This window comes from Schistocerca cancellata, chromosome 5 (assembly GCF_023864275.1).
Source record: "Schistocerca cancellata isolate TAMUIC-IGC-003103 chromosome 5, iqSchCanc2.1, whole genome shotgun sequence".
In the NCBI taxonomy this organism is placed as follows: Eukaryota; Metazoa; Arthropoda; class Insecta; order Orthoptera; family Acrididae; genus Schistocerca; species Schistocerca cancellata.
This window is the reverse complement of record NC_064630.1, coordinates 525,717,225-525,740,788: the sequence shown is the minus strand read 5'-3', so window position 1 is coordinate 525,740,788 and position 23,564 is coordinate 525,717,225. Positions and strand designations below refer to the sequence as shown.

Here is a 23,564-nt window from a genome sequence, read left to right as displayed (position 1 = left end):
CTCTACAATGTTTTCGGCGGACAATGTAAGAGAAAGAAGTGACGTGTGAACTTATACAGCTATGTACGGGCACGAGTTGGCTATTAGTATCTCTCTGTATGTAATCAGGGATGCAGATTATTCTTGAAACCACAGAAAGTCGCCCACTGTAATTTAAAAGGATCCTGGTAATCTATTATGCTTATCACACGTATACGACGTCTGTAAAAGAAATACGGTAAACATAATGATATTCTAATTGTCTGACCCTAACTACACGTATAGAAGACACAAAATGTCAAAGAAAATTGGAGAGTACATGTTAATGATGAGTCGTAGAGATCCTGCGTGGAAAATCAATAATACCGTTACCTCCAAATGCAAAGTAGAACATCATGAATAAAAGAGCACGCGCTCCTGGAGAAACGATGTGAACAAATAGAGCTGCTCGAACGAGTACAGAAAACTCAGTTCCCGGTAGTGAAATAATTATAATACGCAGCACTGGCTGGAGAGCAGAACCGGTAGGGTAGTTCCTGATCAACAGACTGCGCGTCAGTCTTCTTACACTTCTCCGCAATTTTTAATGGAGTGAGGGAATGTGTTATAGATTATGATGATCAATCCGTCGGAGAAGGCTGGTGAGGTAGCTGGCCCACTTAACGACATGCAGGTGGAAAATGCTATACGCTAATCCAGAAGCATTTTGCGGCTTCGCTGCATAACACTCTCCGACATAGTACACAAAGCAGCAGAAATTAACTCAATAAAGACTACCACAACTACAAGGAGGATACGGAATACTTACTGAACGAATATGATGGACATATTAACGTCCTTCCCCAGACAAACAGCTAAACCAAAGCATAAATATATTTACCCTCCTAGGACGACAGACCAGAAATACGCGCCGGCCGCGGTGGCCGTGCGGTTCTGGCGCTGCAGTCCGGAACCGCGGGACTGCTACGGTCGCAGGTTCGAATCCTGCCTCGTGCATGGGTGTGTGTGATGTCCTTTGGTTAGTTAGGTTTAAGTAGTTCTAAGTTCTAGGGGACTTATGACCTAAGATGTTGGGTCCCATAGTGCTCAGAGCCATTTGAACCAACCAGAAATACGCATGATACACATCCAGAATTCATGAATGACGAGACTAACAACAAACAACCCAGCTCTTGCACACCATCTACAGCGACAAGTAATAAATAACGATGATGACTTACATGCTAATGTTGTCAAGACACACTACTGCTAATGCTGCCCATACAAATAAGATCAAAGTAGCTTCTTCGAGCAAGTTGGTGCAGTGGTTAACCCAATGGCTCCGCATTCGTGAGGGCTGGGGTTCATATCCCTTTACGACCATCCAGACCCCCTACATCGATTATCCTAGAACAATTAAGGGGGGAAAATATTACATTGTTGCTAAACAATCGTAAATTTTACTACTCCATATTTTATTCAAAGGAAGTCATAAATTATAATTTGTGCACCAGTTAATTACACTTATAAGGCCTCCAGTGGTATGTCACTTACAAAATAAATACAAACGTCTTGTTTTATTCCCTATAAGGACAAAACCAGATTGGCGGGAATCGCGAATTGGTACCAACTGCGTTCATTAATTTTAGGAGGTTTAATAATCTAGGGTTAAGGCTAATGGGGGACTGGTTTCTTTGAAAAGGACGTGACCGAATTGTACCATATTATTGTCCAAGCCAAGCTTCTACTTCGTCTCTGGTGATCTCAGCATTGACAGGACGCTAAACTTTAACTCTCTTCCTTCCCTTTCCAAAGAGGTTCTGATAATCTCCTATCACATTTAATTCAAGCACCGCTCTACACTGTCCATCACGAAAAGAACAGATTTCCTTAAGAGAAAGTATTAAATTTGAAATCCATAAACATTTTAACTAAGAATGCTAGCTTAGTTTTAAATAACCAAACACAATTTCATTTTTTCCTCCGTTAAATAACTTTTCAGTAATGCAATATTATACAGCAATATGACAATTATCATAACTAATTGTTGGCAATGTAATGGTACCTTCCATAGTGTAAAAATGTAATAATTCCTTGTAAACAATCTGTATCTGTATTAATTGTATCTCTGTAAGTCATCCGTCATTTTATGTATGGATGCGACATTCAACTGTCACCTGAAGACGGCCTACGAAACCGAAAAACTGTTTCTAGTTAAATAAATAACAATGTAGAATATCAGCATATCAGCAGTGAGTTCCTTTTTGTTGTTAAGAGAAAAAATACCGCGTTTAGTAATTTAAAGGTTCTTTAGTCACTGGAGAACATATTATGTAAACAAGGAAATATCTGAAAAAAACAAGGGATCCGCAGAGTAGGTCGATATTATGGTTGGTTTACTTCGCTTCTGGAAGGAGGGTCTATATGTCGTACAGTCTAGTAAAACAGAGAGAACTCGAGCGTACTTTTTCTAAAAGGACATCATATTCGTCGTTGACTGTTGAAATTATTTGTTTCACAATTGCAATTTCGGCCTTTGAGCCATTTTCAAGTGGTACTCCAAAAGCTAAAAGAATACAAAAATGAAGCACGGAGTGCACTCGTATATATGCAGACAGTGGTACGTTACAAAAATGGTGAAAATAATACATCATTTACATTTTTCTTCTGCGCATGTCAGACTTTAAAATCCTCTGTCAGTGTGTACACGTCATAGTCAAAAATAGAAATACGGTAATATCAGACGTGTGCGAAGTCCTGTACATCGAGAAATGATGCCAATTGTGTGACATGTTACCAATGTTAACGGGTTTGTAGTGATTTACGTGAATAATGTTCAAAAAATGTTCAAATGTGTGTGAAATCCTATGGGATTTAACTGCTAAGGTCATCAGTCCCTAAGCTTACACACTACTTAACTTAAATTATCCTAATGACAAACACACACACCCATGCCCGAGGGAGGACTCGAACCTCCTCCGGGACCAGCCGCTGAATAATGTTAACATTGGTAACATTTTATGTAATTTATGTCATTTCACGATGTACAGAGCTTCCCACTCGTCTGATTTTACTGTATTTCTATAGTGAAAAGGCCTATTGTTGACGATGACAGGTATACGGACCGGAATACTTTGAAGTACAATATGTATTGAAGCAAAATGTAAGAGATGTATTATTTTCACCATTATTGTAATATACCTCAGTCTACACGATATGTTTGTATAGTTTCTTTTATACACAAGTACTCTGTGCTTAATTTTTGTATTACTTTAGCTTTTGCAGTACCACTTCCAAACGGCCCAAGGCCGACAATGCAGTTGTGAAATAAATAATTTCTACAGTCAACGGCGAACATGATGTCCTTTAAAATATTCTACATGATTGTCAACCCCGACCATGAGAATTGAATCGGACGACAATACTAATGCTGCAACAGACAGCGACGGATAGGAAAGGTTGAGGAGCTACCGAAATGTTGCAATTACAGGATGATTCATTTTCAGAAGCTTCAAAGAAGAAAAAGAAAGCAAACAAAAAGGTACGTCGCTTTCGCGCGCAAAAAAAGGCACATTCGCCTCGTACGTCATTACGTGGAAAGAGACTTCAGGTTTAAAAGACTGGGTAGCACAGCCACATCCTGGTACGCTTTCTTAGCCGTAGAGCCGGAAACCTAGGGCGGATGTGAAGAAAAAGTGTCCCTGTCATGCGCTCCCGGAAGTAGGTGTCGACACGGACGGAGGGGTGCGAGCGACACTGAACTTGCCTTGACGAAGAAGTCGGCCATTGGTGGCGTCTCGGGCGTCCTCTGGGTGTTCAGTGCGTGTCGTGTGGCGGCGCGCGAGGCACTGCCGGGTATTTGTGGCGGCCCAGCGCGCCGCTGCAGTTGAGTGTGGCCAGCAGGCCGTGCATGGCGGCGGGGGCGGGGGGGGGGGGGAGACGACGACGCAGGAGTGTCATCACAGCACAGCGCCGCGACGCCTCGAGCGCTTGTGCGCTGCTTGCGCCACCACAGGTGGCAAGCCTGTTCCTCGGGGTGTCCGGCTAGCCAGCAGCCCTTTTACTCTGTGCTACGTGCCCTCAGCGCTAGCATTTCACCCGGAACAAGTCCCGCCCATTCACCCCTCTCCATGCCTATCCACAGTGTAAGGCCCTCCCCTAAACAGCCGCCAGTTCCACAATCTGAAAGCTACATCAAAGTGGTTATCGTCACAGTCCAGCACATGTAACAGTCTGATGAAATTCAGTAATGATAAGAAATTAAAGTTTTTCTGGATAGTAATATAATATGAATCTGCATTATTAAAGAAATAAAAATTGTTATAGAGAATTGAAAGCATCGGCAGTAATAGAAAACAAAAAATAACGTGATTTTTTTAAGGGCAATAAGGACAAATTTTCATTAACTAACTCACTTATTATAATACGTTTATTTGAGGAAAACAGCAGAGCAAACATACAATGCGAAAAAAATGGTCTTGAATTTGTCATGTCGGTACTAAAGCCACAGATGCAGTCGAATAACTCTGTTGTCTAAAATCAACGTTATGTAGAAATAAGTCAAAGTTGTTTTGTTTATGTAGGCCCTCATAGTAGCTCACGAAATTTAAAGAATATAAGAATGCCGTAAAGTAGAAATGCCTAATGAAAGCAATAAGATATTTGCTTATGTGACATATTTCGTTAGTATTTGCAGCGATAGTTGGTTAATTTTAACTTGTAAATTCTTCCAATGCCATACCTGCGCATTATAAAAGCGGTTACAAAGAATTGTGGCTATTTCTGTGTGATTAGTTTCCTATATGCTGTTGCAAACGTCTCAGGAAAATAATCTGTCGTTATTCTTTGTCCTGTCTGTTTTTAACCAAAAGATTTATTAATTTCGTAAATGTCATTCAAACAAAAATTCAAATGGCTCTGAGCACTTACCATATGAGGTCATCAGTCCCCTAGACTTAGAACTACTTAAACCTAACCTAAGGACAGCACACACATCCATGCCCGAGGCAGGATTCGAACCTGCGACCGTAGCAGCAGCGCGGTTCCGGATTAAGCGCCTTTTTTTTATCTCATTTTGTTCGCTGTTGTTCGTTGCATCTACTGCGGGCGGACGTCGTAAGACATCCGTTGAAGTTCGCTGTTGATCGATCAGCTCCTTTTTTTTTTTTTTTTTTTTTTTTTTTTTTTACAGAGGCCTGCTAACCCTCTGACCGAACACGCTGAGCTACCGCGCCGGCTAACGCCTACAGCCGCTCGGCCACCACGGCCGGCTCATTCAAACCATTTTTTAACAATAATAATGATGATGTGTATGTTTGTCACAGAGCAGTTAATGCTGCAGTGTCGACGGCTGTAAAACGTCCTCATGCTGTGTTAGTTCTTCTTCCACCCCCAAAAGCTTTTCAGCAAAACTATTCAGTGAATAACACGCAAAAACAGCTTGGATCGATCTAGCAAGAACAAAGTAATTTTGATGCGCTCTGGAAGTATAGTGAACATTGGTGCTTGTTTCACATGTACTGTCTGAGTTCCGAAACTTAAGTGTCAAGTATACTGTGGTTCCTCTTCCTCCAAGCAAATTATTCTTTGAGGGTAGGTTTTTCCTGTTTTAGCTTTGGGTGCTTTTTCTCACATAGAAGTATGTTTCTTCATAGGCTATTCGTCTGAATACTGATTTCTCGTATTTAAAGAATTCAGTGCTAAATTGTTTTCTCTTATGTTTGCTGTGGAAGTACCTGGCACAGCTGATGCCAATTGTGTACGTTTTTTGTAACGTGTCTTTTAACTATCTGGCAAAATTTAAGACCTAGCAAGATATTAATTTAACATTCACTTCAAGTGCAGCTGAACGCGGTAAACCACATGGGTCAACTGAAACGATGCCCAGGCGCCGAAAAAAGACCGGGAAAACCGGGGGTGTGGGTGGGACTTGTTCCGGGGGGATGAGTGGGCGGGACTTGTTCCGGGTGCAATCCTAACGCTAACGATTCCTCTCTGTGCTCCATATTAAAGTGTATTCACTGCATGTGACATAAGGTGTCTCTTGCATACCTACATCTTTGGGACAGGCGGGAAAAGTGACCATGGCAGGCAAAATGGCAATTCGCGCAGGGGCTATGAGGTGCCTGCGTCACTCGGGCTATGCCTCAGCTTACTCTCCATGGAGGGCCCTGTCAATCCGAGAAACCTAATCTGTCTGCTGTGCCGATCCTCAGAGTTATAATGATTGTTGTGGATTTTACGAGGGGCGTTCAGTATGTAATGCAACACACCTTTTCTTCAAAGAGCTGGTCGGTTTTCTTCAGGATTCCGATATACCATATTATGCCCCACTCTTTTGGCTACAAAACCCTATTTTTCAACATAATCTCTGTTCAATGCGACGGCCTGACGCAGTCTTACCGGAAAGGCCTGAATGACCGAATAGTACCACTCCGCATCAATAACCTCCCCATCATTCATACACCGTTTCCAGTAGAGTGCATCCTTCATTGGGCCAAACAGACGGAAGTCAGTATGTGCGAGATTCGGGCTGATGGGTGGGTGAGAAAGAACAGACCAATGAAGTTTTGTGAGCTCCTATCGGGTGCGCAGACTTGTGTGGGTCCTCGCGTTGTCATGGAGAAGTTCATTTTCGTGGCAATGAACACGCTGAAGTCGTTTATTCAATTTCATGAAGGTAGCGCAATACAATTCAGAGCTGATCGTTGCACCATGAGGGAGGGCCCCTCCAGAGTCCTCGAAGGCCGTCGCCATGACTTCACCTGCTGAGGCTGCGCCTCTGAACTTTTTCTTCGGAGAAGAGATGTTGTGGAGCCACTCCATGCATTGAAGTTTTGTTTCCGGTTCGAGATGGTGAACCCATGTTTCACGCCCCTGGCAATGTTCGAAAAAAAATTGGCACGATCAGCCCCGTAACGGGCAAGCTACTCCGCACAGGTAGTTCTTCGTTGCTCTTTATGCTCTTCTGTTAGGCGAGGCTGGCACAAATCTTTGAGTACCCCAATTGGTGGGCGAGTGTATCAACATTACCAACAGACGTCTAGCTGAGCGGCGAAATGTTTCATTGTGTTCCATCGATCTCCTCAAATGAGAGTGTCTGCACGTTTCAACACTGCAGGACTCGCAGCTGTGTGTGACCGGCCAGCACGCGGGAGATCAACAAGCTTTGCGCGACATTGTTGTGATGACGACAGACGCCTCGCGCACCGGCTCTCCGTGCTTTTGTTCACTGCCCGGTCTCCGTAGACATTCTGCCAGCGCCTATGAATATCTGCGATGTTCTGATTTTCCACCAAAAGAAACTCAATGACAGCTCTTTGCTTCGAACGCACTTGCGTTACAGACAACATTTTGAAGGCTATGTATAGCGGCGTTTCCTATATCAAAAACGGAAAGCATCCGACGAGACGAAGGGTAGAAAAAAATTGCGAAAATCAGGAACCACAACCCTAGAAGAACTCTCCCTGACGACAACGATGAAGATAGTGGGTGCAGCTACAGCGAAGAAAACGTTCAAATTCAATGCCAGAAGACTAGTGGACTAAGTACGAATTGTGTTCCCTCTAGGCTCACGCTCTGTACAGGGTTTCAGGAACACATTTAAATTTTACCCGTATCACAATAAAATATATTTAGTGCTCTGTTAAAACAGTTCCTTATCCCTTATTTTTGAGTTTAAAGCTAAGTGGCCACTTTGCCCGCTCATGCAGCGGAAAATTGTTTTGTCGCTTTGTGAGAATTGAACTGCTTAAAGCACTCAATTTGATCCTAAGGTGATAAAACTATTCAACAATTTACTTCAGTAACTGTAATTATAATCACTGATTTCTATATATTTTCGTCACTGCTACTCAGTCTAAAAAATGGGTATACCTTCGGCTGGACATTTTGGCCCGGCTATTCGCTGCTTGTTGTTGCGGTCTGCAGTCCAAACACTGGTCTGATGCAGCCCTCCACGTTAGTATCGTGTGTTAAGTCTCCTCACGTCTGCGTAACTAGCGCAGCCTCCATCCATTTCAATCTCCGCACTACATTCAGACCTTGTTCTCCCTCTATAGTTTTTTCTCTCCATTCCTCTCTGCATTAATGTATTTATTCCTTGGTGTATCGGGATGTGTCTTATCAAACGAGCCCTTCTTTTAGTCAAGTAATGCCATAAATTTCTTCTTTCCTCAATTCGATTCAGTGCTTTCTCATTAGTTACTCGATCCACCCATATAATCCACAGCATACTTATTTAGCATCATGGTTCAAAAGCTTCTATCCTCTTCGTGTCTGACCTGTTTATCGCTTACGTTTGACTTCCATACAAGGCTACACTCCAAGCAAATACGTTAAGAAGAAGAGTTCATAACATTTCCATTTATACTTGATGTTAACAAATATCCCTTTTTCAAAAATGATCTTCTTGCTGCAGCCAGTCTGAATCTCATAAAGTCTCTACTTCGGCCTCATAACCCTTTGATTCACGACTACATGAAAATAAATATAATTTTGAAATTTTTACTAATGTAACCTTTATTATCATAGTAAGCAATGAATACAGATGAAATTGGCAAAAAGAAAGCAGTCCATTATTTTAAGAAGATGGTTTAACTTTCGCTCCTCTAGGACATACCACGCCCGGGCTCCCGGGTTCGATTCCCGGCGGGGTCAGGGATTTTCTCTGCCTCGTGATGGCTGGGTGTTGTGTGCTGTCCTTAGGTTAGTTAGGTTTAAGTAGTTATAAGTTCTAGGGGACTGATGACCATAGATGTTAAGTCCCATAGTGCTCAGAGCTCAGAGCCTCTAGGACATACAGTTTGTAACCACCCTTCATTTCATGTATATATTTGAAAACAAATCCACATTTTTTTCTCGATACAGTCCCACATCTCCAAACTGACATGAACCAGTAATACCTAAAACAAAATTCAGTTTTACATAACAAGCTAAAGTGGACCTAAAATTTAATAAATTTTATATCGAAACTATATACTACCACTCAGCTGTAGTGCAAACTCTAATTTACAACAGCTCCAGGTTTACTTACTTTCACTTTCATTGGTCTCCTCAGTATGATCATTATAAAAATCCGCATGTCACTTTCTCCTACGGTCACATAGCGTAATTTCCGCGCTGATTCTTGCTTTAGACGCTTTAAGTAACTGCTACAATGCACTAAATTCCCAGAACTATATCAATGTACCATCAGATGTCTCCGTCTTGCAGCAACATCAGTGGTTGCATACTGGAAGCTATGATACTTCAAAACAATTATAAAACAGTGGTTTTAGGAAGAAAGCACTGGTACTCAAAGGGTTAATGACAGTCATCATCTAGTTGTAGTGTCTCATTGCCTTATCTAATTCCCTCACCATCGCCTAATTTGCAATCATCCGCGTTTAAAGAGGTCCCATATAGTACTTCAGGTGGGAATACTGTCCAAGTCTTTCTGCTTTATCCTGTAGACGTCCAACGTTGATAATAGCAATACTAGTAGTAGTAGTAGTAGTAGTAGTAGTAGTAGTAGTAATAGCAGTAGTAGTTGTAGTAGTAACAGTAATAATTTTACTCATTTGTGGATCATACTTGCAAGGATGTTGGAGATAACTTTATTACAATTTAAGGATAAAAAACAGAATTCACACATATAGGCATGTAAACACTTACGGTTATGGTCTGAAAAGGGTGAGGAACGTTGTCGACGTGGCCTTATAGCAGGAACCATCCAAGAATTCGCCTTAAGAAAAACCTAAATCAGGATGGTCGGATGGAGATTAGAGCCTCCGTAACACAAGGACAGTCTGTTAAAAACTGCGCAACCTACCAACGCATTTATCTCTAGAGTACAATACTACCTTGTTTCCAAATTCTTCAAAATGGTTCAAATGGCTCTGAGCACTGTGGGACTTAATTTCTGAGGTCATCAGTCCCCTAGAACTTAGAACTACTTAAACCTAACTAACCTAAGGACACCACACATATCCATGCCCGAGGCAGGATTCGAACCTGCGACCGCAGCGGTCGCGCGGTTCCAGACAGTAGCGCCTAGAACCGCTCGGCCACTCTGGCCGGCTACAAATTCTTCCAAACAAGTTATTTCTTAATGTAAAATAACTTAAAAATTAAAAAAGACTGGTGCTACTATCATTTGACGTCAGGACCATGAATATCATGCTTAGCTTTTTTGTGCCATAACTTCGCTTTTCTACATCTACATCTACATCTACATCCATACTCCGCAAGCCACCTGACGGTGTGTGGCGGAGGGTACCTTCAGTACCTCTATCGGTTCTCCCTTCTATTCCAGTCTCGTATTGTTCGTGGAAAGAAGGATTGTCGGTATGCCTCTGTGTGGGCTCTAATCTCTCTGATTTTATCCTCATGGTCTCTTCGCGAGATATACGTAGGAGGGAGCAATATACTGCTTGACTCTTCGGTGAAGGTATGTTCTCGAAACTTTGACAAAAGCCCGTACCGAGCTACTGAGCGTCTCTCCTGCAGAGTCTTCCACTGGAGTTTATCTATCATCTCCGTAACGCTTTCGCGATTACTAAATGATCCTGTAACGAAGCGCGCTGCTCTCCGTTGGATCTTCTCTATGTCTTTTATCAACCCTATCTGGTACGGATCCCACACTGCTGAGCAGTATTCAAGCAGTGGGCGAACAAGCGTACTGTAACCTACTTCCTTTGTTTTCGGATTGCATTTCCTTAGGATTCTTCCAATGAATCTCAGTCTGGCATCTGCTTTACCGACAATCAACATTATATGATCATTCCATTTTAAATCACTCCTAATGCGTACTCCCAGATAATTTATGGTATTAACTGCTTCCAGTTGCTGACCTGCTATTTTGTAGCTAAATGATAAAGGATCTATCTTTCTGTGTATCCGCAGCACATTACACTTGTCTACATTGAGATTCAGTTGCCATTCCCTGCACCATGCGTCAATTCGCTGCAGATCCTCCTGCATTTCAGTACAATTTTCCATTGTTACAACCTCTCGATACACCACAGCATCATCTGCAAAAAGCCTCAGTGAACTTCCGATGTCATCCACCAGGTCATTTATGTATATTGTGAATAGCAACGGTCCTATGACACTCCCCTGCGGCACACCTGAAATTACTCTTACTTCGGAAGACTTCTCTCCATTGAGAATAACATGCTGCGTCCTGTTATCTAGGAACTCCTCAATCGAATCACACAATTGGTCTGATAGTCCATATGCTCTTACTTTGTTCAATAAACGACTGTGGGGAACTGTATCGAACAGTCTGAAAAACTGAATCAGCATTCCTCCATAACGAGTGACGTTTAGAGCTCAGAATGCGTATAAGATGTCATTGTTATCCATAGCAGAACTCTACTGTAAGGTGAAAGGTGTCAGGCAAATCCAACACCTTCCATGAAAACCCTGACATGATACGCAAATCCAGTAGTATGTCACATAGCTCCGAATAAATCGTGACATTAAATTAACCAAAGTAATATGAGTAACGAGTGAGCAAATGGAATACCACAGACTAACACAAGAATGCCTAAACGCATGTCATACCTTCCCACCGTGAGACAGACGCAGTACGGAGGGGAGAAACGAGAACAGAAGCCGAGAGCAGAACCGTGTTAAGCTGAAGGCCCTACGATAAGAGACAGACACCCACATGGCCAGCTAGGACCACCCCCCAGCCCATGTTAAAAGATAGAGCCCTCCAGAAGAACAGTATAGATCTTACGATAACACTAAAAGGACCACACCAGCTGCAAGTTTTAGCGTGAGACTTTTTCGCGTCTCTGTTACGTTGCAAACATTAAAAACATTGCCCCACCACGAAAAGTATAACGTTTCCCATTGGATAGACAGAATTTTTGTAGGCGGAACTTAAGGTTAACATTGAGACCCTGATTGGTCAGATGAAAACACAGCCAGATAGTTTTTTAAACCAATTTCGGTAAATTCTAGTAAGGAGAAGTTAAGGGAAAGTTGCTTCCGAGACGAGGTGAGCGGAGCTGTGCTACCCGCCGCCCCCTGACGATCACCGACAAGGTAATGAACGCACGCGATGCCGCATAACAGCGCATAAAAAGCTTCACTCAGAACTGCAGAAGTCTCATCTGTTACACCCCCTTTTTGCGTAATACTAGTGTCGATCGTCAATTAAAGCTCATGGTGTTCACATTTGCCACTTGAAGTAAAAATCTGAAACGCGATGATTTTTCTGTTATATAGTTATTGAGAAGCCACATCAGCCACTGTAATTTACGACAAGTTAGATAAGTAATTAAAGATAATTGAGGGTCACTGTAGACCATTTTGATAGTTTTCTATCTTGTGAAACTTAATTTAAACCTAGATTATAGATGTGATATGGCATAGGTCATCCTTCGATCCATTGTAGAACTTGGAAACAAACTCAGGGAATATTCGTTCACATTTTTGTTGAACGCAGTTGGTTTTTATCATCCTGTATTAAAACATTTCTCTTTATCAATAGTGCAATTTATAAACAATGTTATGTGACTAGAATAAAATTTCCAATGCTAAACTTAACTGCTTTTTCGACGTTATTTTACCAGCTAACTAAAAATAGGAAAGCCTTGAACCCCTTCCACTAAATTTAGTTATTATTAAGATTCTTTTACAGAGAGTGCAGTGGAGCTGACGCTGAAATCATTAAGTATTTGGTTATATCATCGCTAGTCTCACTGAACTCTACATGTCATGTGTGGTCTGACGTCTCCTTACCAGCAACAGGTCCCAGGTTCAAACTAGTCAGTTCCCTAAAAAACACGCTCAGAGCGTCGTTGCGCGAAAGTGGTAGGGAGACACGATATAGAACAAACAGACACCACGCTGAATGTTAGAAAGATTTTGCAGAGAGAGACTATGGTGCAAGGTGTGTTGGGAATTTACAGAGGTGTTTTATTCGTATCCACCCGTGTTACATTTTCACCATATCCCTCCTTTGTATCATCTACGTAATTCTTCACTGAAATATGTTACTTAACACATAGCTTTTAACTGCCTTTTAATTTAGTTTTACTTATCTCTATAATCTCCTTTGGTAATTTATTGTCTAAATTTTATTCTTTGGAGAAAGTGCTGCTGTGAGTCTTCCATTAATTATTTCATTGAAAAGTCCAGTCTTTTTCCATTATCTGGACTGAGCTGTTGGTTCAATAATTGCCAATAATTTCTTTTAAAATGTGCCTAACTGACTGGTAAATGTACTCACATGCTGTATTCAAAATCCGAAATGTTGAGAACAGGTTCTTCCAATGACCCCAATTACTATCTTTGTTTATGGTTCCTACGGCAATTTTATTTAATTTGAAAACTGTGTTCATATTTTGTGCTTGTGTTACTCAGAAAATAAATACAGAGCTAATGTCTAACTGTATGCAGAAACAGTATGTAACCGAAAGCCAATGCCTGTTACAGACTGAACACAGAGTCTTAAGGGCGTAACATGCTGACAATATTCTATTTGCAAGTATCTGCGTGTTGACACCACTTCAGCTGACAATCAGAAATGGTTCCTAGAAGTTTTGTGTTTGTTAAGTTCACGATAAAGGATGACGATAAAGGAACAACAGTTGCAGGATAAAAATTTATTAAAATTCTTGACCAAGGTTTCGGTATATATAAATATACCTTCATCAGAAGTAATAAATCTAAAATTACATCACGCAATGGAGATTAATAAAACAATTGTGCCAAAGGCGTCGTTAATAATTAGGACATCTTCTCCATTTGTACAACATGACTATGGGCACAGGATCAATGCGAACAGTTTAGCACCAGTACTTCGCTTATGAACTATCGAGACAAGAGTCGTGTGAATGAACAGACAGTTGTTTTCTTCGTATAATTGCATGTAATATGTTGTACTGGCAATTTTACGATCCATCCGCGGCAAAAGCCAACAAGAACATAGCAGCGAACATCTGAATAAACCATGTTTGTGAGTGTGAGGCTTCAGTTGCAGATGCGCGTAACTCGTCTACTGATGACAGGAAAGCTCACGCCAGCTGGCTGTCAGCAGCTGACACTTTTGTGTTGCTACAGGCCGCCACGGCAAGCGTCTGCGAGCGAAGAATTGCAGCCGGATGTGTCTGGTTGGCTGTTGCCCGGGAATGTCGACCGCTGCTGCCTGTTTACAAACAAGGCTCGATGCGTTCATAATCAACTTATTTTCATTCAGGTTCACGGTTTCTCTTCAGAGATTGTGTAGCACTTTAGTGAGTATCGTGCGTATTTCTAATGAAGTAGTTTTACACCGGTTGTAACATCACTAGTCACATTAGTCTGTTAATTTTGCTATTATTGAACCGTGACTTATTTTCAAAGAATATTCTTAAGAATTTATTTTATTTACTAGCGATTCATCAAGAACATTAACACAGTTAATCACACAATGTAAGCATGGAAGTAGTTGCCAGGGAGTAACTGATGAAATCAAAACCAAATTCCTTTTAACAAATGGGAATTTTATTCACTTTAATACTGCCTAAGATTATAATCAGAAAGCACTCTCTAAATATCAAAGTTACAATTTATTCAGAGGGAGAAAGAAACAAGTTTTGACTGTATGAGCTTCTGGGCAGAGAACCTTGCCGCTCGCTTTTGACACGGCCATTGTTACGACCGCTCACAACAGCCTCTGAAAGACTACACTGGTGCAAATCTGCAACACACCAGATAACTTTAAACTAAGAGTTTTAACAATTTACACAAGCACCCAAACTATGCACCCCCTCCCCATAGGAGGGATGGAAATGGTACAAAACACTAACAATTAAAATATTAACCTTGCCACCAAAGGTGCAACTTGATTTTAACTTCTACAACAAAAGTCTTACGGTGAAAGGGTGGCAACTTTATATACTAAAATGATCATTTAAATAAAAGCCCATGAAATGCAATCTTATATAAAATTCTACAAGGTTGACCAAACAATAGTTAACATGCTCTACAGTACACAGATACCGCCTCTCAAGATCATAGGCAATAATATCAAAGTTTCCAAAGATCAAAACATATTTCAGGTATTAGGCCGTTACACTCCGAGCAATAAATTCGTTAACACACCAAATCCGAGCAACATGACCGAGGCAGCTACTAACGTACGGCAGATTGATAGGGAGATTACCGAACAACCCGAACTGCAGGTTGCCTTAATCCGCCCCTACTCCACAAGAAAAAAAACCGGACCACCCAGTTTATAAACGACCACCTTCCCACGGGTGGGCAAACGGAGAAGAATGATGGGACGACCCCAAAGCACAACGGCTGGTGACCTCACCAAGAAAACAAGTAGAATTCAACAAAAGTAAATCAAACAACATATCTCGAATCACTTAACTTCTAATAAACTGCGATTTCTCGAGAAGACCTGGCGCAACACCCCCAAAGCGCGCTCCCGAACCGTCTGCTGCAAGCCGCTTCAACGGACGCAGGAAGGAGCGCCGATCTCCCGTCTCACGGCGTCGCAACTCGCACCGGCCAGACCGATGTCGTGGGTTGACTCCTGCTGCTCTCGTGTCGACCGCGAAGTCACTACCCCTCGCTATACGGCGCGGCCCACTGGACTCACGTGGCGACCTCACATGCGCCGGCGCTCAAGACGGACAAGTCATCTTGTGTCTCAGTGCGCGACCGATCAACCGATCGATCCAACCGCCAATGACCATTGCCTAAGCAACTCGAGCAGACTGGCGGCCTAACGCGCAGACTCTGATGCAGGGAATACGCCCCGACCGGGCGACCACTCGTTGAGTTCTCTTACTGCCTAACAAATGAGGACGACAGACAGACTAGCAAGCTGGGGACGACAGACTGACCCGCTGACGAACTCATAGCGCCGCTTAAATGCACGTCGGCCGCGGTGGTCTCGCGGTTCTAGGCGCGCAGTCCGGAAGCGTGCGACTGCTACGGTCGCAGGCTCGAATCCTGCCTCGGGCATGGATGTGTGTGATGTCCTTAGGTTAGTTAGGTTTAAGTAGTTCTAAGTTCTAGGGGACTGATAACCACAGCTGTTAAGTCCCATAGTGCTCAGAGCCATTTTAATGTCTGCGTTTATGACGTCATATGGGGAAACTCCATATGGGGAAACTCCTCCACTTGTGTGCATGATATACTATTGCTGCAAAAGAAAGCTATTAGGATAATTACAGGCTCACCATACAAGGCTCATTGTAAACCTCTGTTTACTCAACAAAAAATCATGACAGTAATAAACCTATATATTTATTATGTTTCAATCTACGGAAAAAAGAACTTACCTAAGTAAAACGCAGGGCAAATATACATTGTTACAACACTAGGACAAACAGCTGTATCTATACGCTCTACCACAGACTGTCAAAATCAGTTAACAGTTATGAACTTATGAGCCACAAATTATTTAACAAACTTCCACAAGCTATACAAAATTTACCAGAGCAACAATACAATCAAACACTTTATCACTGGTCAGTGGTAAACCCATTCTACAATATAAAGGATTTCATGGCCTGTGATATTAAACTGCAATGTTAATAACAATTCTGTTATTTTATAGCATGTACTTTATTGTATTATGTGTGTGACTTTGTCTATTGCTGTAATGGCTCAAAGACAATAAAATTATAATAATAATAATTATTATTATTATCTCTTGAACTATGTGTTGTATAATAATGTAGTTGTGCAGGTACATTCAGCGTCATTATGTGGAAACAGTCTACGAATATGCTGCGAATAGACTTAGAACCTAAGAAATTATAATTTTAAACGTCATGCATCATGCAGCAATTTTCCACGCATCTCAGTATTTATAAAGTTATACCTCCGGAATTATAATAGGTAGGTGGCTCTTACACTGACAGCGACTGTTATCTGACCATCAGGCATATGTGTATCAAGTTTGGTTGAAATCGATCCAGTGGTTTGGGAGTAGTAGTAGAACACACACACACACACACACACACACACACACACACACACACACACATTTTTTTTATAATATGTATGGATATAGTGGCAAGGGAATGGTTTATTTCCAGAAAAATGTTTCAAAATAAAAAGGCGAATGTCTCGTGGTGCCCACCACCGTTAGTGTCAGCTACATTACTAAATCAGTAATCTGCTGCATGATTACCCATTTATAGTTGCAGGTTGCCTAGCTAAAGGCTTCCAGGGCCACCAAATATTTGATTTTCAAAATTTTACATCATTATTGACCGAATCAAAAAATTTAATCTACGCATTAACAGATTTAATGTTACGTTTAACGCAGTAAAACAAGTATTACAGTTAGAAACTATCTAAAAAGGGTTACTCAGGAGGAATGGTCGATATCTTCGACACTGAGAAACAAATTTCTTCTACGCAAGCTCCACGTTTTGAGGTGAGGAAGTATGAACCAAAATTCTTTAGTAAACATGGGCTCTAAAATGAGTGGCTTAAGAGTTATTAGCAGTTTTTTTTCAGTAGAAGAGATATGTTTCTCAGTTACGAGGATGAACAAATGCTCTTAGCTCTTAAGGTACGCACTTTACAGCACATGCTTAATGTCCATTTTTTCTTGTTTTTGTGTACACTACCACCTCTCAAAATATGGAACGCAAAGAGCTTTTAGTAGAAGAGATTTGTTTCACAGTAGCGAGGATGAACAAGTGTTCACAGCGCGTAAGGTATGGATTTTAGAGTCCATGTTTACTCGCCTTTTTTGCTTGGAATGATCGTTCCTGTCATATCCCTGAACACTGATGATACCTCCTGGGACATCATGTATATCTTGTAACTCACGGCACGTAAATACCCACAGTATATTCCTGCAGTGTTTGCTGGCCGATGTGGCCGTGCGGTTCTAGTCGCTTCAGTCTGGAACCGCGTGACCGCTACTGTCGTAGGTTCGAATCCTGCCTCGGGCATGGATGTGTGTGATGTCCTTAGGTTAGTTAGGTTTAAGTAGTTCTAAGTTCTAGGGGACTGATGACCACAGATGTTAAGTTCCATAGTGCTCAGAGCCATTTGAACCATTTTGAACCTACAGTGTTTGAGAATGAGTGCACTTAGCAGCTATCAACCAACTTTACACGTAATTTCAAACCTCCACAAAACTTTTGCTCCCTGCCAGACCTAATAAAATAATGAAAGGAAAAAAGTTTACCGTTTCCTAAATTTTTGCTATTCATGCAGTGACTAACTCTATTCGCAACACATTTTGTCGACAGTATTCATAGGTACCACTGAATGTACATGCAAAATTATATCATGGTGCGGCGTATCGTTCAGGGGATACGACGTCATAAAAACTGAGATTCGTGAAAAACTAGCTTTAGCTGAAAATGGTTGTTTTGAAACAGATTTATGCACGAGAGTGCATTTTGTAAAGAATCAAGGGATAGTAAATTACTGGTATTGCGTATTCTCAACTACTCACAGGTGGTGAGAACCACCCCAGTGAACTTGCCACTTCTCTAGTACTATCCACTTTTTAAAAAATGTGTTTTCTTTGTGGCACCCCTTACATTCCTTTCACAACTAGAACTCGGAAAAATCCTGGGAAGAAAACAAATGAGGCCGCGTCAGTGAGGCTGAGAGGACCTCTGAAATTACATGCATGTTTATACTATAGCCACACACTTTGAAATAATCTTATCTGGTATAGTTTGAGGCGTATTACTAGAAACAATCCTCAAACAGTGAAATCATAAAACGTGGCCGACTCGTACTGCCCGAAGGCAACTCTGCAGCCGAAAGGCCTTTCTTGGGGGGGGGGGGGGGGGGGGAGTATTACTCCGTCCAGTCTAGAATGAAGCTTTTGTTCCCTCGCTAATTCCAGAGTCGAGGGAGATGATCGATCTGAAGTGAGCCGCTGCGTCGCCTTCATGGTTACAGGGCGGCATCGTGCAGGAAAGCGGAAGTCCACGAAGATTTTATAGCTCTGCGTTTATCTGAGTTCTGTTCGAAAGACAATTATTCACTCATCAGGCAAATGTCACAAGTTTTAATTTTTAAAATTTTTACTGTGTATTGCCTTCTATGCACGTATTTCTCTGGTGAAATATCTGAGTCATGGGCTTTGCTCCCCTCAGTTTAACGTCAGTCCTTTGCTGGACAAGTACAGGACAACAGGATAACTTCAGTAGTAAGCTAACGGTTGTAGACGAGACAGTGAACGGTCTCAAGGTGAGCAACTCACGACGACTGGATCGGATATCGAGAAATAAGTACGAAGGACAAAATGAAACTCGTCAGGACAACTAAAAATAGCTTCAACCACTAATAAGTCTACCTTCTTGCCTATAGTGAATGCATGTGAATTCTGCAGCAAAGTTTTAGAACAGGAAAGAGATGTTTGGTGGAACCCGAGGTCTGAAAAGGTTCATTATCAAAGACTTTTCTTTATCATGATAATATTTGAAATGTAATTTTAATACGAGGAAATAAACAATTTAAAAATATTAATTCATACATACAGGTGGCTGAGGTGGTCTAGTTGATAGGCAGTCTGGATTTAGCGGCCGCCCGGAGAGGACGTGCCATACTTCCGCCTGCGGAGGGTGTGACGACGTTTTTGTTTACATCGCGACTTAACCTGCGCACTATCATGGAGAATATGGTCAGGAAACCGACATTACGTTTCGACTTTTGTCCGGAATACGCTCGACCGAAAGCCTTAAAAGTGTAACATTTCCTCCGTGAGGAGGCGAAGATCCCACCTCTTGATCCTCAGTAACACCGTTTACGTTAAAATGATGGCTGAAGCTTCGTGCGTGCGTGTTTCCAACGCGGTCAAACACGGACGCCGTTTTCGTCACGTTAGCGGTGGGTGTTTGTGTTGTCCTCATCATTTCATCATCATTCGTGACAGTGGCTAGAATGGATTGTGTGAAAATTAGGCTGTGTAAAAATTGGGACTTTCTACGGGCGCTGATGACCGCGCAGTTGACTCTGAGCACTATGGGACTCAACATCTTAGGTCATAAGTCCCCTAGAACTTAGAACTACTTAAACCTAACTAACCTAAGGACACCACACACACCCATGCTCGAGGCAGGATTCGAACCTGCGATCGTAGCAGTCCCGCGGTTCCGGACTGCAGGCGCAGTTGAGCGCCCCACAAATCAAATATCATCATCATCATGCTAGCGGTAACATTCATGATTTGGTATTAGAACTATTCGCGTGTTCGAACTGCCATTCGAGGTACCTGCAGAGTACGTCATAGCGGCTTTCCGGCCATACGGCGCTCTACTTGATAATACGACAGAATGTCAGGCCCGCTTCCGCACATACCTGTTCTTAACGGGGGGAGGGGGAAGGGGCGTCAGACCACATTTGATCTGCGCAGCCATGTTACTTTTCTGACCATCAGCGAATGTCGGGCCCTAATCGTGTACGACGTACAACCGCGTACTTGTTCTTGGTGTGGAAAAGGGGGCAACATCGGATCTGACTGTCTCCAGCGACGGATAACGCAAGTACAATTGGAGGAGTGACACTTTCCTCGTCGTCTACGATACTTCCGGTCACATATGCAACGGTGCTTAAGTCCTGGCGACCCGGCGACTCTCGGAAACAAGTGAGCTGCTGATGCACACTTTGGTTGTCCCGACGGCGGCCTTTCTGTTTGATCGGTGCGACTTCCCCCGTCCCGGACGCAGAAGGACGATTGCGTAAACAACGCTCCCCTACATGACACAAAAGGAGGTGCCGTAAGACGTGGGAATGGGACTCTTCTCTCTACTCGGATAATACATTACCTGTTGAGCAAATCAACGTTTCAGCGTGTGAGACCTAGGATGACGGCGTCGTCAGTGCGTCTGTGGAACCGAGGGCGTCAGTGGCTCTCGGACCGACGGAACGGAATGTTCCTTTTTTAAATAAAAAAAAAAATTGTCCATACGTCGCAGCATCAAACGTCACTGTATTCAATACACTGGAGGTATGAATTAAAAAACGCCTTCAGTCACAATTTTTCGTGTTTTATTAAGTACACGATGCATTTCGAACCATGTGGGTCCATCATCAGGTGTAATTTATCTTAATACATGCTTTATTTTTTCTCTTGAATGAGGTGAAATGTGTTCCGGAGTATCGACAAGCGCCGGGACGAAGATGAAGAACGCAAGAGCAGAGAGGGTTGTGAGACGACGTCAGCCAATAGCACGCTGACTAGGACGTCACCACGACAGGGGCGGCCTCTACACTAAGAGAACATAAGTGCCGCTCCTGCCAGCCTCGGCCGGACAGTAGAAGATGGACGTTAGCAGAGGCAGTAGTAAAAGAGGCCACAGAAGAGCGTCATCCTAACTGTTATACTGAGACTTGTGCCATATATCAATTGCTTACGTGGACATTGTATGTATATAGTGAAGGACATTGATTATTTGAATGTCGCCCATCGCTTGCGGCACTATTATAAACCGAAGTTAAGTATTGTCAATCTACTGTACGAGGTGCATTCAAGTTCTAAGGCCTCCGATTTTTTTTCTAATTAACTACTCACCCGAAATCGATAAAACTGGCGTTACTTCTCGACGTAATCGCCCTGCAGACTTACACATTTTTCACAACGCTGACGCCATGATATGGGCAGCGGCGAACGCTTCTTTAGGAGTCTGTTTTGACCACTGGAAAATCGCTAAGGCAATAGCAGCACGGCTGGTGAATGTGCGGCCACGGAGAGTGTCTTTCATTGTTGGAAAAAGCCAAAAGTCACTAGAAGCCAGGTCAGGTGAGTAGGGAGCATGAGGAATCACTTCAAAATTGTTATCACGAAGAAACTGTTGCGTAACGTTAGCTCGATGTGCGGGTGCGTTGTCTTGGTGAAACAGCACACGCGCAGCCCTTCCCGGACTTTTTTGTTGCAGTGCAGGAAGGAATTTGTTCTTCAAAACATTTTCGTAGGATGCACCTGTTACCGTACTGCCCTTTGGAACGCAATGGGTAAGGATTACGCCCTCGCTGTCCCAGAACATGGACACCATCATTTTTTCAGCACTGGCGGTTAGCCGAAATTTTTTTGGTGGCGGTGAATTTGTGTGCTTCCATTGAGCTGACTCTTTGTTTCTGGATTGAAAGATGGCATCCATGTCTCATCCATTGTCACAACCGACGAAAAGAAAGTCCCATTCATGCTGTTGTTGTGCGTCAACATTGCTTGGCAACATGCCACACGGGCAGCCGTGTGGTCGTCCGTCAGCATTCGTGGCACCAACCTGGATGACACTTTTCGCATTTTCAGGTCGTCATGCAGGATTGTGTGCACAGAATCCACAGAAATGCCAACTCTGGAGGCGATCTGTTCAACAGTCATTCGGCGATCCCCAAAACAATTCTCTCCACTTTCTCGATCATGTCGTCAGACCGGCTTGTGCGAGTCCGAGGTTGTTTCGGTTTGTTGTCAACGATGTTCTGCCTTCATTAAACTGTCACATCCACGAACGCACTTTCGACACATCCATAACTCCATCACCACATGTCTCCTTCAACTGTTGATGAATTTCAATTGGTTTCACACCACGCAAATTCAGAAAACGAATGATTGCACGCTGTTCAAGTAAGGAAGACGTCGCTATTTTAAGTACTTAAAACAGTTCTCATTGTCGCCGCTGGCGGTAAAATTCCATCTGTCGTATGGTGCTGCCATCTCTGGGACGTATTGACAATGAACGCGGCCTCATTTTAAAACAATGCGCATGTTTCTATCTCTTTCCAGTCCGGAGAAAAAAAAATCGGAGGCCTTAGAACTTGAATGCACCTCGTATTGTAATAAAAACCATTAATGTGATTTGCTTGAATTGCTGTATAGCTACCCGAGAAAGCAGCATCCTTTAGGCAGCCTATATGATACGAGTGGGCAGGACCCAACAAAATGTTTATTCCTGTCACGAAAAGGTTTGATCTTAGGTTACGAATTTCGTAAGTCGAACTCGGAAAATATGTGCGAAATAGTGCAAAAGTTACCAAATAATCGAAGAAAAGCGTTTTTAACATTTTAGCTCCAGCATACATTCTTTTCTCCATCGTTTTCGTACGAGTACATATCGCTTCATTCAAGAAGCACATTCGCATACACATGTCTGTAATCACTTCACAGATGTTTTAGTACATGATGTGGTCGTAGTTGAATTTACTCATATTGCTAAAGATACAATTATTAAACACTTGACATATGCACGACACAAATGACATATGCAGGAAATAACTTTAGAAAATCTCTTTAAAATTACTGAAATAGCTGTGGCTTGCGAAATCTGTTTGTTCATTTAACCTAGTTACTGGTAATTTGATTTTGTGGAGGTATATCTCCAGTTGTTCTAACAGATTTAGGGTCTTACCATTGGCTTCATTATTTAGAACTACCAAATTGTTTTCTAGATTGTTGATGATATGTTTCCTTTCCAACATATGTCGTGCAATGACTGTTTTTCGAGGTGGTTGAACCTCAAAGCCTTTACGTGTTCTTGAAAACGTGTTTTGAAGTTTCTGCGTGTTTTCCCTACATAGTAGGCAGGACAAATGGGGCATGATACTTTGTACACTCCACTGGTGATGTAAATTTGCATATTTGTCCTGCCTGCGCTGATCGAATAAATAAAGAAACGATCGTTATGACGTAA

The 23,564-nt window shown here is 42.3% G+C and overlaps 1 protein-coding gene across 2 annotated transcripts in view; it reads right to left on the bottom strand.

The window, feature by feature from the left end:
* Positions 1-23,564, bottom strand: part of LOC126187395 (uncharacterized protein ZK1073.1) — a 612,194-nt gene that overhangs the window by 153,452 nt on the left and 435,178 nt on the right. The window contains exon 1 of one of the 2 annotated variants that reach the window (XM_049928451.1): positions 3,725-3,826. The exons of the other annotated variant lie outside the window; for it this stretch is intronic. Coding sequence (XP_049784408.1) covers positions 3,725-3,745 — 21 coding nt within the window. The 5' untranslated portion in view covers positions 3,746-3,826. Of the gene's footprint in view, positions 1-3,724; positions 3,827-23,564 lie in introns of those variants that run through there. 2 annotated transcript variants of the gene reach the window in all.